Source organism: Esox lucius, chromosome 12 (genome assembly GCF_011004845.1).
Source record: "Esox lucius isolate fEsoLuc1 chromosome 12, fEsoLuc1.pri, whole genome shotgun sequence".
Lineage (NCBI taxonomy): Eukaryota > Metazoa > Chordata > Actinopteri > Esociformes > Esocidae > Esox > Esox lucius.
Window position 1 is genome coordinate 28,077,410 of NC_047580.1, and position 13,530 is coordinate 28,090,939.

At 44.9% G+C, this 13,530-nt stretch overlaps 1 protein-coding gene across 1 annotated transcript; it reads right to left on the reverse strand.

Moving 5' to 3' along the window:
* Positions 1 to 36: 36 nt before the first annotated feature.
* On the reverse strand, positions 37 to 13,408 carry itih6 (inter-alpha-trypsin inhibitor heavy chain family member 6). Its single transcript, XM_010875192.3, has 18 exons — positions 12,672 to 13,408; positions 11,443 to 11,478; positions 10,188 to 10,342; positions 8,158 to 8,268; positions 7,656 to 7,903; positions 7,234 to 7,403; positions 6,974 to 7,090; positions 6,731 to 6,902; positions 6,115 to 6,575; positions 4,756 to 5,905; positions 4,302 to 4,334; positions 4,104 to 4,121; positions 3,908 to 3,955; positions 3,205 to 3,228; positions 3,059 to 3,109; positions 2,838 to 2,951; positions 1,088 to 1,492; positions 37 to 962 (listed from the first exon to the last, which is right to left on the reverse strand). Exons 1-18 carry the CDS (start codon positions 12,786 to 12,788, stop codon positions 703 to 705), a joined length of 3,690 nt encoding a protein of 1,229 aa, XP_010873494.2. The 5' UTR covers positions 12,789 to 13,408; the 3' UTR covers positions 37 to 702.
* Between the last annotated feature and the right edge of the window lie 122 nt (positions 13,409 to 13,530).

Sequence of the window (13,530 nt, forward strand, 5' to 3'; positions counted from 1 at the left end):
TCATTGTGTTTCAACAGTACTAACAAGATCCATACACAATTCTTATAAGATTTTTAGTCATTTAGGAATACACATACAGCACTGTATATACATACGTATACCTAACAATAATATACCTCAACAACACAACTGTGGCACTCTCTTTTCAAAATTACACATTGCTCAAATTATATTTTCTATTAATAGATTTGTTATAACATTGGAATTACAAAAGTACTTAAGAAAATATAATTTGGTTTGGAATTATTTGTATGTAAAGATATGGCCGAATTTCTCAGCAGATTTAGAAGTACACAGAAAATAAATAGATCTGACTGTTGACCTCTCCTACTGTCAGTAGCAGTAGGAGAGGTCTGTCACTTGTGGTTACAGAAAGGCTCTGGTACAATGACTTCGTTCAAACTCTTACCTGATCTATTATTGTCTGACACTTGTGAATTACCTCATCATTCCTTTGCTTACTTGGACTCTTCTCATTCTCTCTCAAATCTGTCTCTCTTGTTCTCCAAGACTCTTTCTGTCATCCTGGCCCTGTGCCCACTTGTCCATACAGAAACATCATAGTTGCCCTTGGTCTGAGCTGCCAGCACTGAATCTGAGGTGCTAGCTACACGAGTGTCTCGGTTCCAATCTCCATACTAGCGTACCACTTAGACTGATGCAGCGTATTAGACATTTACTTGAAGCGGGCGTGCTAAGTATTTACAGGTGATCCACCACATAGCTCTGGTAGGGAAGCCCCAGCAGCATCTCCACTTCTGCCTTGGGCACAACCCAGCACCTGCCCAGGTGACGCTTCCTCACATTGTCCTTCAGGGTCTTGTTCTGTAGGATGACCGTCACGTGTGTCACCCCCCACCGTAGCACCCCCCTGGACAGTACCCCGTCCTCACTGGGCCTGAGTTCTGTGTCTTGGGGGTCCTCCACTGGCGACACGCTAATGTCAGCATGCTGGAACTGGCCTGTAGGGACAAGAGGACAATCAAGGAGCAATTCATCAATCAACCAATCGTGACATAAATGTTATTTCTCCACAGGCCTGTTTCAGGGTCAGTCGTGAAAGATGAAGTACGAAGAGGGAACGTGCCAAGCAGGCCTTTGGTGGAAGGTGAGAGGCCCTGTCCATCTGTAATGTAGAATCCCAGGTGGGCCATTTGCAGGTAGCTGGGGTGTTTGTAGTGATGGAAAAGAACCAGGAAACAAATGTCATCGGCCAGCTGGATCCAACAACTCTGATGGAAGTCATCTGAGTTTTCCATGGAGACTCTCACGCCCTGCCTGGTCACAGATCCCCACTGACCGGTGGGCAGGGTGTCCTGTCCCTCTCCTTCCACGACCACGACGTCCAAGGAAATGCTGATCGTTATGGAGGCCGGCCAAGCTGTCCCTCCCTCAGCAGAGGAGATGATTATCTGGTCAAAGTAAGTACGGTGACGGTCTTGAACGTCACGTTTGGATGGAGCCGAAATCAAATGACCGTCCACTGTGATCCCTTGGGGGAACAAAGACCAGGTTTAACTGTGTGTGTGTGTGGGTGTGCAAGCATGAGGGCATGTGTGCTGTTTGTATGTTTGGGTGTGAGTAGCCTTTACAAAGTGAGTAGCCATTCTAATCTTTTAGGGTTCTACAGGGCCTTCAGAAAGTATTCAGACTCTTTTCGCTTTCTCCACATTGTGTTCTGTCAGAATTCATTCACAATTTATTAAACACCTCATAATGACAAGGCAAAAACACATTTTTGAAATATGCGACAATTCATTGGAAGTAAAAAAAAAAAAGAGAAATACCTCATGCACAAAAGTATTCAGACAAATAACAATGACACTCCTAATTGAGTTCAGATGCATCCTGTTTCCTTTTATCGTCCCTGAGATGTCTCTAGAACTTGGAGTCACTTGGAGAACTTGTCACAGCAACAAGAAACTCTCCATAGACCTCTGAGATTTGTGTCAAGGTGTCGTTTTAGGAAATGTTAAAAATAAAATTGTTAAAGCATTGAGAGGTCCTCGGAGCACAGTGGGCTCCATCAATATGCTATGAAATAAGTTCAGAAGCACCAAGACTCTTCCTAGAATTGGCCGTCTGGCTAAACTAAGCGGGCAAGAAGGGCCATGGTCAGGTTGGTGACCAAGAACCCAGTCTCCACTCAAACAGAGCTTCAGAGTTTCGGAGCGAAGCTGCCAGAAGTAAAACCAGAAGGAAAGGAATGTCTGTTAATGTCTTTGTGTGGCACAGCCAGGGGTGTAGAAGTAAGGGGGGGACAATATTACAGACAGGTCAATGTGACCCCCCTGGAAAAGAGTGAAAATCCTGGGATCCATTGACCCAGACCCCGCCCCAATATACAACACAAACCTACGCCGTTGGGCTCAGCCAAAGCCCGGATATGAATGTAACTGACCATCTGTGGGTGGACATATAGATGTCGATTCCCTGACGCTCCCCATCCAATGTGACAGAGCTGGACACGACCGCCCAAATCAAGGTGTGCAAAGCTGATGGCCGTTTAACTAGGAACACTTGAAGCTGTGATCACTGCCAAAAGCACTTCTACAGAGTGCTGTATAAAGGGTCGGAGTATGTGAATATGTACGTGTGATATTTCAGTTTTTTTATTCCCATAAATTGGCACACATTACTAAAATGTGTTTTCACTGTCAAAACTTTTTTAAAGAAATTATAAACGATGTCTATAATGCAACAACATTTGGAGAAAGCAAAGGGGTCTGACTACTATTCATTTATAGCACATTAATATAATATTACAGTTTGGGTGTTATATGCCAGATTGCTAAAATGTGTTCTTCGCTTGTCATTGTAGTAGTGTGCTGACCAACCTCTCTCTGGGTCTTTTAGTAGCCTCAGGACATCATTGGCCTTGCCGTCGACCGTGAAACACAGATTCTGTTTCAGTTTAGGGAGCTGGACCACAAAGTGAGGGTCTCCATCAACTTTAGAAATGTAAATGCATTGAAAACAGAAGTGAGGAACTTTAAGTTTGATAGTCATGCTAAGACACGTTTGTTATGTACAGTTATTAGAACATGTATTTCAGTACCAGAGGAGGAGAAAACTCTGACCGAACTCAATCTGGAGGGGGGACCTGGCTCTGGAGGGACAAGAGGTACCAACTTAGACTACATCTGGTCTAGTCGCACACGGTAGTGATCATTTAACATTATTTTGATATATCTTTGTACTTACGCAAACTTGATGCTGATTCATCCCCTGAAAACATAATATTTCACAAACATATGAAATCGCCACTAAAGTTTATATATTTTGATCATGACTGTCCATCCCCCGAAAAAGCAGTGTGTGATAATGTAGAGAAAATGTCATTTGCCCTTGAAATGCTAAGTCTGTGTTAAAAAAAATATGTAGATATTTACATACACTGTCCTGATTGGCTGATAGGTTGATGTTTAGCTAAAACCTCCAGAGGGTCCTATATGAAACCCAAACGGGTTCTATCTGGACCCAAATGGATTCTACCTTAATACACAAATAGTTCTCCAATATCGATAAAACCCTTTTGGAACCCATATTTTCTATGAGTATGTGCCAAATGTTCCATCCCATCTGAATAAGCTGAAATTAGGCCAGCCTGAGCAGGACAAGTAACATCATAATAACCTTATCCAAGGTGGTTTGCTGTAAATAATCACATGTTCTTAAATAACAGAAAAAATAAAACATAAAAAAAGTTAAAAGCTCTCAAAAAAGGGTAGTACCATTTTCATTTTTATTTAGACCTCAAACTAAGGAAACACCTATATGAATTCATAAGTTAACCAGCATGCAACAGCTAACCAGCATGCAACAGCTAACCAGCATGTAACGGCTAACCAGCATGCAACAGCTAACCAGCACAACTAAACAATGTGTTTAACATTCACCAACTTACATGAGTCATAGTTGAGATCGTAGTCATAGTCGTAGGTTACATCATAATCTGAAAGATGAAATTAGACATATTTAGATACCAAAGGGGGCCTTAACATTCTCTTCAGGGGGAATAATATAGTTTTAACACACAACAATAAATATTTTTTTTTCACCTAATCTGTTTTTAATGACAGGTAAGTAAGAAATAATCTCACCTTTAACCAGATCCATATCTAAGGGAAGGGGAGAACACAGAGGGAAGCAGTTTAGATGACAACTTCACTTTTAAACATCATATCCATTATTTCTGTACATATACAACATTTACTCCTTTCATTCATTATATTCCTTGAGATGTTTGGTAACCACAAGGAGTAACAGAATGATCCAATCCCCAGTCATGGTTGACTCGCCTTTTCTTTGGATCTGAATGGAAGTGGAGACATCTGGTGGAAGAGAGAAAAATGTCACAAATAAAAAAGGGCCACATTTATAACAGGCTTAAATGGATTGCAGCGGTATTCCTTGAATAGACAGGCCAACACATGGACTGTGAGTTCAATACCGTATGCAAATTAATATGCAATACTCAGGAGTATGTTGGTATCCTTTAAAATAGGACTGACTATTCACTGACACTTTCCATACAGGCAGTAAGCGGAAGACAGGAGAGCGTGTTGCCATTTCTGGTGGGCAGAGGCGTCTTGTGTGTTATTTTTTAACAAATCAATATCCCGCAGGTGGTTGCATCTGATGAATTTCCAAAGAGGACATTTGGCCGATAGACCTGCCCTGACTATCTCCGCTAAGAACGGGCGCAGTTACACAAAATCTGTTCTGGGTTTCTGAGGTTCATGGAAGGCCTACCCAATAGTCCGGAAGCCTCCCACAGCTTGGGTCCATCTGTGATGCCAGGCATGGGGGCAAATGTGGCAGAGACAAAGGTAGCAATCTGGTCCACGTCGGAGTCTTTGTCTGTATTACTGGCCTCCGGTGCTGGAGCAGGTGGGACAGACAGAAGACCCTCCTGGAGTGTAGTGAACTGGGGTTGGTCGGAATCAGTGGCCGACACGGAAGACAGAGAGGAGGCAATTCTAACTGGTGGAAGGATGGTTCTAACCGAGACGGGAAAAGGCGTAGCAGGTTTCCTAGGCTCCTGTGGAGCAGGGGTTAGGTTGACTCTGACTGCGCTGGTGGTGGTGGTAGTAGAGGCGGTGGTAGGTGGTCGGGTGGTGGTTGCAGGGACGGTCTTCACTGTGGCGGGCGGAGGGGTGGTACTGGTCTTCCCAGGTGCAGGAGCGGAGGCGGTTTTGAACGAGTTGGGCAGGGGGGTAGAGACAGCCCTGGCAGGCGGGACAGGGGCAGTTCTAGGAGAGCTCGGAGGAGCCGTGGCGGTTTTCACGGGAGGAAGGGCAGGGATGGTTTTGCTGGTAGAATTGGTTTTTTTTCTGGGTGGTGGTGGAGCCACTTTTGGCTTAGATGGATGTGGTGGAGTTCCGGCCTTTCTGGGTTGAGCTGGGGGTTTAGGTGGTGGAGGCTTGCTGACAAGAGGGTCGGGTTTAGTTTTGATAGTCCTGGGCTTTTTCACAGGGATGGGCGACGCTGTTTTGGTGGAAGGAGAGTGGGCCATTGTGGTTTTTGTAGTAGCTGGAGTAGCTGTGGTTGTGGTGGTGGGTGGCGCTGTTGTAGTGGTTGATGCTGTAGGACGAATTTCATCCTCATCAGGCTTGACTACAACCAGGGAGGTCACTGGCGTGACAAAGTTGTACTTGAGAGAGAGAATGGTGGCCTTCTCTCCCAGCAGTTTCTGCATGGTAGAATCTGTGCTGTTGAGTTTAGCAAGCAGCAGCTCTTTGATAGTGAAGTAAGCCCAGAGACGATGGACGAAGCTGGAGATGCCGTCCGGACCCCCAGGGCAGTCCGTACCGGACACTGTCTTATTGTCTTCTCCTTTTGAGATCGACATGTGATTCTCCATTTTCACCTTCTGCTTGTAGCCAGTGGCCGTCAAAGACACCTGAGTGGCGGGGATAACATTTATATTTAAAACACATCTTTACTGGTCATAACAATTTTAAGTTTGAGTCTTAACATCGGCCCAGCGTACATCAACATGGTTCTGTGTCCTTCGAGAATGGCAGAGTATCAGGGTTGATTCCCAGGATCACCCCTTTTTTTTAATGCATTACAACAGATAAAAGCAGCAACAATCGATAAAATACAAACCTTCAGGTCTTTGACCCCCGGCTTCACCTTCCCAGTGACCACCAGCTCAGAGCCCTGGAAGTAGTTTGGGAACAGGGAGCGTGAGACGTCGAAGGCCTGGTCGTCCAGGTATGTAAGTTGGATGTCTGACAGTAGTGGGCTGGCCACCTCGTCATAGAACCCCTTCAGCTGGAGCGCGGCGTCCGCGTCCTCGTACACCATCCTGGCAACGCCGCGGTTCTCCAGTGCCAGACGCTTTAGCAGTGGGAAGTCGGCGTCATCCCCGAAAGCCAAGCCGAACAGTGAAACGGAACCGAGGGCGCTCCTAGCGTTGCTCAGGATGGATTCCCCAGCGGTAATGCCAACGGTCGCCTCGCCATCGGTCAGGAAAAATACCAGAGGCACCCGATTGGGGCCAGGGGAAGAAGGGGACGGGCTGACCAGCTGGGCAGCTGAGAGGAGTGCTGCATTGATGTTGGTCCCTAGAGAGAGAGAGAAGGGGGAGTAAGCGTAGAGAGAGGGAGAGGTGGAGGAGACAAAAGGAATGGAGGAGGCCGAGGTGCGGAAATAAAGTAGACCGTGTTTAGTTGGTCTAGGTCGGGTTTGCTGCAGATTCATCAGAATGAGCCGTACTCACATCCATTAGCGATGATCCTGTTCACAAACTCCTTAGCATCTCGTACGTTGTTTGGTGTGGCCCTCGCGGACCGTCCCTTCTTCCAGGTGTGCACCTTGTCTGAGAAGGTGATGATGTTGAAGTGGTCCCCCTCACGTAGGTCCCCAAGGATGGTGGTCATCGCCTGCTTTGTCTGGTCCACACAAATACATCATGAGAAAACACAATGAGCGGGGTGCGACAGTGTTAATGCTTCTACTGTACCTGTTTGATCTTGGTGCCAATCATGGAGCCACTGACATCAATGACAAAGATGACTTCCTTGGGGACCACGGGAAGCCCACGCGGTGCAAAGTAGTGGACAAAATGTCCATCAAACACCTGAGGGAGGCCAACAGATGAGAACAGCGTAACAGCTCACTAGATTAGGTCAGGGCCTCAGCAGATACTATTGTTAGTCCTCCAAAGTGTGTAGTGTTAAGTTGTGCGCCTGAGTGTGTGTTTGTGTGTGTGTGAGTGTGTACCTGGACGTCCCCGATGGGGTCGCTGAGCTCCACGTCGTACCGGATGATGTAGTCAGCATGGAGGCCCTTGGGAGAGACACTGCCCTGCTGCTCCAGGCTGGGGCTGTAGTGGACACTGGCACAACCAGGTCGCTTCAGGATGCGCGTCGAGGCTGGAGCCTCGGACTCATCTGGATGAGACAGCCGGTCCACAGGAAGTCACGGTGGAAGCCGGAGAAGCACGGTGTTGTAGGCAGACCTCAAATCCCCCATGCAACGTGCTATACAACGACCACTCATTAATGTGACCCGGATGAGTGATTTTCTAAACTTGAACCGTGTTCAAACTGATCCCAATAAAGATTAGGATCATACCGCTGTTACTGCACTACCGCTTCCACAATGCAAAACCCCAAACGCTGTCTTTACATGCTGCGTGTTACCTGAGACGGTGCTGGAGAGCAGTCGGCCGGTCTTCAGCGGGAGGACCTTTACGAAACGGAGTCCTGTTCTCTCCACTATGCTGACGTCCAGAGTGAGGTTAGGGACCAGTCGTCCAGGTCTGAGACCCAAGGTCAGTTCATAGTGACCTAACCTGCGGGGCAACAGCTCCTCGTAGGACAGCGAGAAGGATATGTGGGAGCCAGGGGGAACGCTCACCGCCACGCGAAACTTCTCGATCTCTCTCTCTCTGGAAAGACAGTGTAGTAATAGCGGCGGTCGTTGGTGAAACTAAAATATTGTCTCCGAGAACATCTGACCAAGACAACTGCTCTGAGCCAGACTAAAGTGATGTAAAAATGTGCAATGTGGTGCGTGGGTGATTTATACTGCAGAAAATCTAGAGAAACTTCTACGCAGTTCAACGTACACAGACAAAAGAGAGACGTTTGAATTAAACACATCAAAGAGTGAATGTGGCATCAAATACTTTTTCAGACTGACTTGGTGGCAACAAGTCCAGCTGTTTTTCCTTTTTTCTTGGCAGCATCATATATCTTCCTGGCAGCGCCACGCTCCTTCACCAAGGCGACGTACACTTTGCCATTTGAGGTGCTGTCGGGAAAATAAGTCAGGTAGTGAGGTAAGATAACCCTCTAAAGAAACAAGGTCAAGTCACATGTTGAAAATATATAGGTTAACTCAGAGACATTCCTTTAACGGAAATGAACTTTCCTTTACGGTAATTACAGTATTTACACTGTCAGTCTCACATTCCAAAGGAAGAACATTCTTTACTTCATTTGTGCTGGAGAAGAAACGCGTGTCATGTTCAAGTTCAAAACATTCTGGAGAAGAACTGCGGCATCAGGCAAAACGCAAGGAGTCGTTACTACTGACGGCTGGTGTGCAAAATAGCCCCCTTTATATCTAATAGTGGACTACAGAGATTACTGGCCCTGCTACAATAAACTTAACCATTTCTCAATCCTATAGGCCTACACTCAAAAGTAGTGTACTGTAAAGGGAATGAGTTGCAATTTGGGACTAACACTGATTACAGGAAACACATTTTGCAACCCTCTGACACCTCCTCTATTGTTCCTGGAGAATCATCAGCCAGCCATTCATCAAGCCAAACTGGACCAGAGCTCATAAAACCATCGTGTGACGAGGTGCTAAAATAAAGTCAAGTCCATTAAACAAACATATTTAAATAGAAAAAAAACCCAACAGGAACCAACCAAAATAAACCTGCAGCCTTGAAGCAGGTCCTGTTTGGCACACAGGGCAGAATGGAACGGCTGGTTTACTAGGACGGAAAATAGAGGGGCCTGTATGTGCTGTATGTCTAACTGAGCAGGAGTGGGAACTGGGAAAGGCAGGGTGACCTACACACAGAACACAAGCTCCTCAGTCCCACCCTGAGAAACGCCACTGAACTAAAGAAACACAGTCGCCACAGCTATTTTCCATCTGGGTTGGTTGGTGGAGTGCAGGCAGTCCAGTGTCATGTGTAGTGTGACTGACAGAGAGAGAGAGATGTGTGAGATGACACGCACACGCCTCAGAGAGATGGACCGCATGTGTGTAAAACTGACTATTTCAAAAAGTCAGTTTTCCCCCCCCCCCCCCCCCAGTTAGCCACACGTCGTGGTTAACTGTATGTAGCGGGGCTGTTGCTGGTGTGCGTAGGCTGTATGAGTCGGTGTGTGTTTGCGTGCGCGCGAGTGGACGTGTGCTTAGAGCGTAGCATGTGTGTCTTGGCTTGGCGCCTTGGTAAACTATGTGTGTGTGTGTGTGGGGGGGGGGGGGGTTAGAAAACAGGTCAACCTCCTGTCATTTTCTCTATTCACTTTCTGACTTGTATTTACAAAGCCTGGTATTCATCTGCTTCTAAGGTCCCCGTGACTCCTCCCCGTTCTGACCCGCTTCTGCTCCCAACCTCAACTCCAGGCTTGAGCTCATCGCTCATCGTTGGTTGGACCTTTAATCTTGACTCTTCTTTTTATGTGGTTTAGATTTAGTCCTTTTTTTTTAAGGAGAGTGGTTACCAGTCCTTTCAGTAATCAAATGATGTGTCTCCTGCCCACACCGGATGGAATGTCCGTCATTCACAACATTTCAGCAGTTTTTTCAGAACCACTGACCTGACTGATATTCAGGATCTGTTTTTTGTTATAGCCCTTCTTCCACCCGGATTTGAAAACTATTTCCCCTATTTTATTCATACCTACACGTTTAAGTTATACTAACTGAGTTAAGTCACCCTGTCTCCAGTATGTGAATGATCCCCTTCAAAATACATGTCGTTTTGATTGGGTGAAGGGCCAGTCTGTTTGTTGTAACATGCCAACTACTTGTCACCCATTGTCAAGCATGATGAGTTGGCAAAGGCCCAGACTTCAACCCGGACAATAGGGACATCATCCCAAGGGCATTAACAATTCAATATCTGCAAACGAGGTGCCTCAGAAGAACCACAGAGTGGAGGCAGAGAGCGGAATGTCCTGAGGCAGCGCATTCCGACTCACATAGTGAAGTTGGATATGAATGCAGCCGAGGGCAGGTCCACCTCGAAGGCTGCCTCCTTGGTGACAGCTAGCTGGTTCCGCACAGAGCTTTGGACCGTGGTGCGGGCATAGCGAGACAATACCGAACACCTCACATGGTAGTCTGTCACCGTCAGCTGGGAACAGGCAGAAACACACGCATTTCATTAGATTCAGTCTTAATGCAGTTACCCAAGTACAACATCTAGTAACCTAGTAAAAAACTATTGGAGCTTTAGACCTCTTGGTGCAATGGCTAAGGTGTCAAAGAAAAGGGAATGGTATCGAGCACATGGTGTGAAGATATTGAGAGAGGACAACAGTGGAAAAAGAAAGGTTCTATCTAAAGACTGGCAACTAGATTTGCTTGTGGCTGCAGTTTTGCCACTAGGCCCGCCAGTCCACAAGGCAAGGGAGTTAGAGTCCTGTTCAGACTTCTTTGGAACTGGAAATCTAAGAATGACTGGGCTTTGTGTTCTTACCCTTGCTCCAGTGGCTTGATAAGTCTGGACAAAGCCAAACTGCAGGACATCTCTCCCACCCTCCTTGTTTATGTGAACAAATATGGGCCCTGCTGAGACCAATCTGGTCAGCTGGGCCACATTACTGCCAGGCCAACACACTGAGGGGCAGATCTGAGGTACTGAAAGACCGACCGACCAACCAGCTCCTCTTCACTCGCCGGTAGCAAAGAGGGTGGACATGTATTCTGACACACCAATGGGCCTGTTGCTGGTGAGTGATAAGAGATTACCTACATTCTATCACCAGCAACATTCACAGTACAATAGTATGGGGCTTCTGTGTGGCCAAAGGCCACACAATTAGATTTCATCCAAAGCCAGTGATAGCTATATCGGCACTTGCAGTAGTATTTCTTCATAACCTAACACCAGCAACTCTCATCATCAGATTGCTCCAATGATGTCAAGTGGTCATGTCAATGTAGGCATCTTCTACAAGCTCCTTCATTGCATACGATTCGCAAGATTCATTTCCGGCAAGCACATGTTGGTTCGTGTCATGTGAAGCAGTGACCGTCATCTATATTGGCGTTTGGTGTCCTGTGAATGCCATCCAGTATTGTCCATTATGATTCCAGTCAAGCTACAGAGGCAGCTGTTCGTTGCATGACTCCGAAGTGTGAAAGGAAGTGAGAAAAACTCAAGCAGACATCCCTGGATGATTATCACACATTTCACTGTGACCGGGTCAGAAACAAGCCGCTCGTACTTACCACAGATTTAGCATGTTTACTCTGGCGCTTCACTCTCTAGGGAGAAAACCATACAGAGAAAGACAACAAAAGATGAATGATTCCTAACAATGGTTGTGATCACAGCAAAACAGAAAACACACAGAGTTTTTTTTTTTTATCACCACATCAGGACCCTGACAGAAACAGATTCTTGAAAACATTTAGCTAAAATCGACTGAGGCCTTATATACACTGTGCAAAACAATACACGTAAAATATTTGTGAAATCTTTATGGAAGTGATTTTAAATAACACAGTTGCCCTAGAGCAGTTTTAGCAGATTTAAAATGATGCGGATGGCATTCTCATGGATTCACAAACCACTCACCGATTCTCAAAGAACCATTTCATAATTTGACCTTACATACATTTTTATCGCCTAATATCTATCACACAATTTGGGAAATGCCATGTATTTATGTCATTATTTACATAATATGTTGCTTTAAATAGAACAATTTGAAAGATCACAAAATACTACAGTACCAAGTACTGTGGTTGGCTTTTAAATGTATCTCCAGAATCTATGTGGGGTTGGGTCAAGATTTCTGTCAAAATAGTCTGAATCAAATCTATTCATGAATGAATGAAGGGGAACCTAAAATAAATGCTTTCACACAGGAGCACACCCCAAAAGTTTGGTTTAAGATTTTAATGTTGCTCACAAATCATTACTTTGTCAAGACGTATATTGCCACACATTCTGGAGACACAATGAGCAGAGGTAAATTCTGCACGGAAATTTCTAGAATTTCTAGAATACTTAAGGTGAAATATAAACGTGATTTTACAATGACTGCAGGCTAATCTGTGGCGTAGCCTATAGTTTCCCATTAATGTTCACATCTCTTCTAAAATAGTGTCCTGTCCTGTCTACCATACTATACCAATTGATAGTTCTCACAAATAACCCAATTAAATTAGGAATTTAAAATAGGATTCCTATAGGATTCCTAAGCCTGTAAGCAGGCTATAAAAAGGTATGATATAGCAGTACTTCGGTTTATTCCCCTGACACTGTTTCCAAAGTGTGGCACAAAAACAATGCATGTCATGGTAACTTAAATACAGTATAAAGTTTTCACTCGGACATAATCGAGTGTTATAATGGTAATATGCTGTAGGTACCTCTTGGTTAGCATTGCAGAGTTTTGAAAATTAAAACAATAATACAAGTCTGCCGACGCCTAAGATAAAATAACTTTCACCTGTAGAAGTATGTCTTTTGCTCCCAGGTGTGCTCCATATTCCTCTGAAAATCCCCCCTGGGCTGAGATGACGATGAAAAAGAAAAAACAACGGATTTTTAAATCCACCTTCCCCATGGTTATATTTTTTGTTTTTAGTCTTCAAGATGAAAAAAACCTTCTCTTGCCAATGTACTTTGCCAGTCAGCGAGAGATCGAGTGCGTACCCAGGACGCGATAAAACAAACCTAACATGTTGAATGTATTTTTTTGAAGGGCAGTATACTTGTTCACCTCTTAGCTCTGTATAGTAGTTTTTAAACAAATTAAATAATAATTAGTAGTAGGCCTACTATATAGCTAAAAGATACCAAGGGACGCACTGTTGCAACAGTTGAATTCTAGTGAGTTCTGCGTACACCTCGCGTGTAGGCTACTGGAAGTTACGGGCGAATTGCCTTAACTTGGTTGCGGATGGTTGGGCAGCGTGAGGAATTAACCCATGAATGTCGACAGTTTTAAAAGAAAAACATTGCGAACTCCATGTACTCTCCTCTTTCTCAATTCCACAATGAGACCCTGAGTGAAATTACAACTATTTTAAATTACAGTGTATTCTTGTCTTTCTATAACGCCAAAATATAAAAGTCCATTTGGAACCCGCTTCAGTAAGAAACGTCAAATTCCCATTTGGCAGCCTTATTAAAATGTAATATGACAATACTTTAAAATATAGAGGTTAAACTCAGTATTAAGTTGACCCAAACCTTGTCTCTATCTCTCTCTCTTTATATATATAGAAATGTTGCTGTGTTGTCTTGCAGTATTACGTAACGTTTCTTTTTTTTTTTTAAACAAAAGACACTTATTTTCACTGTCA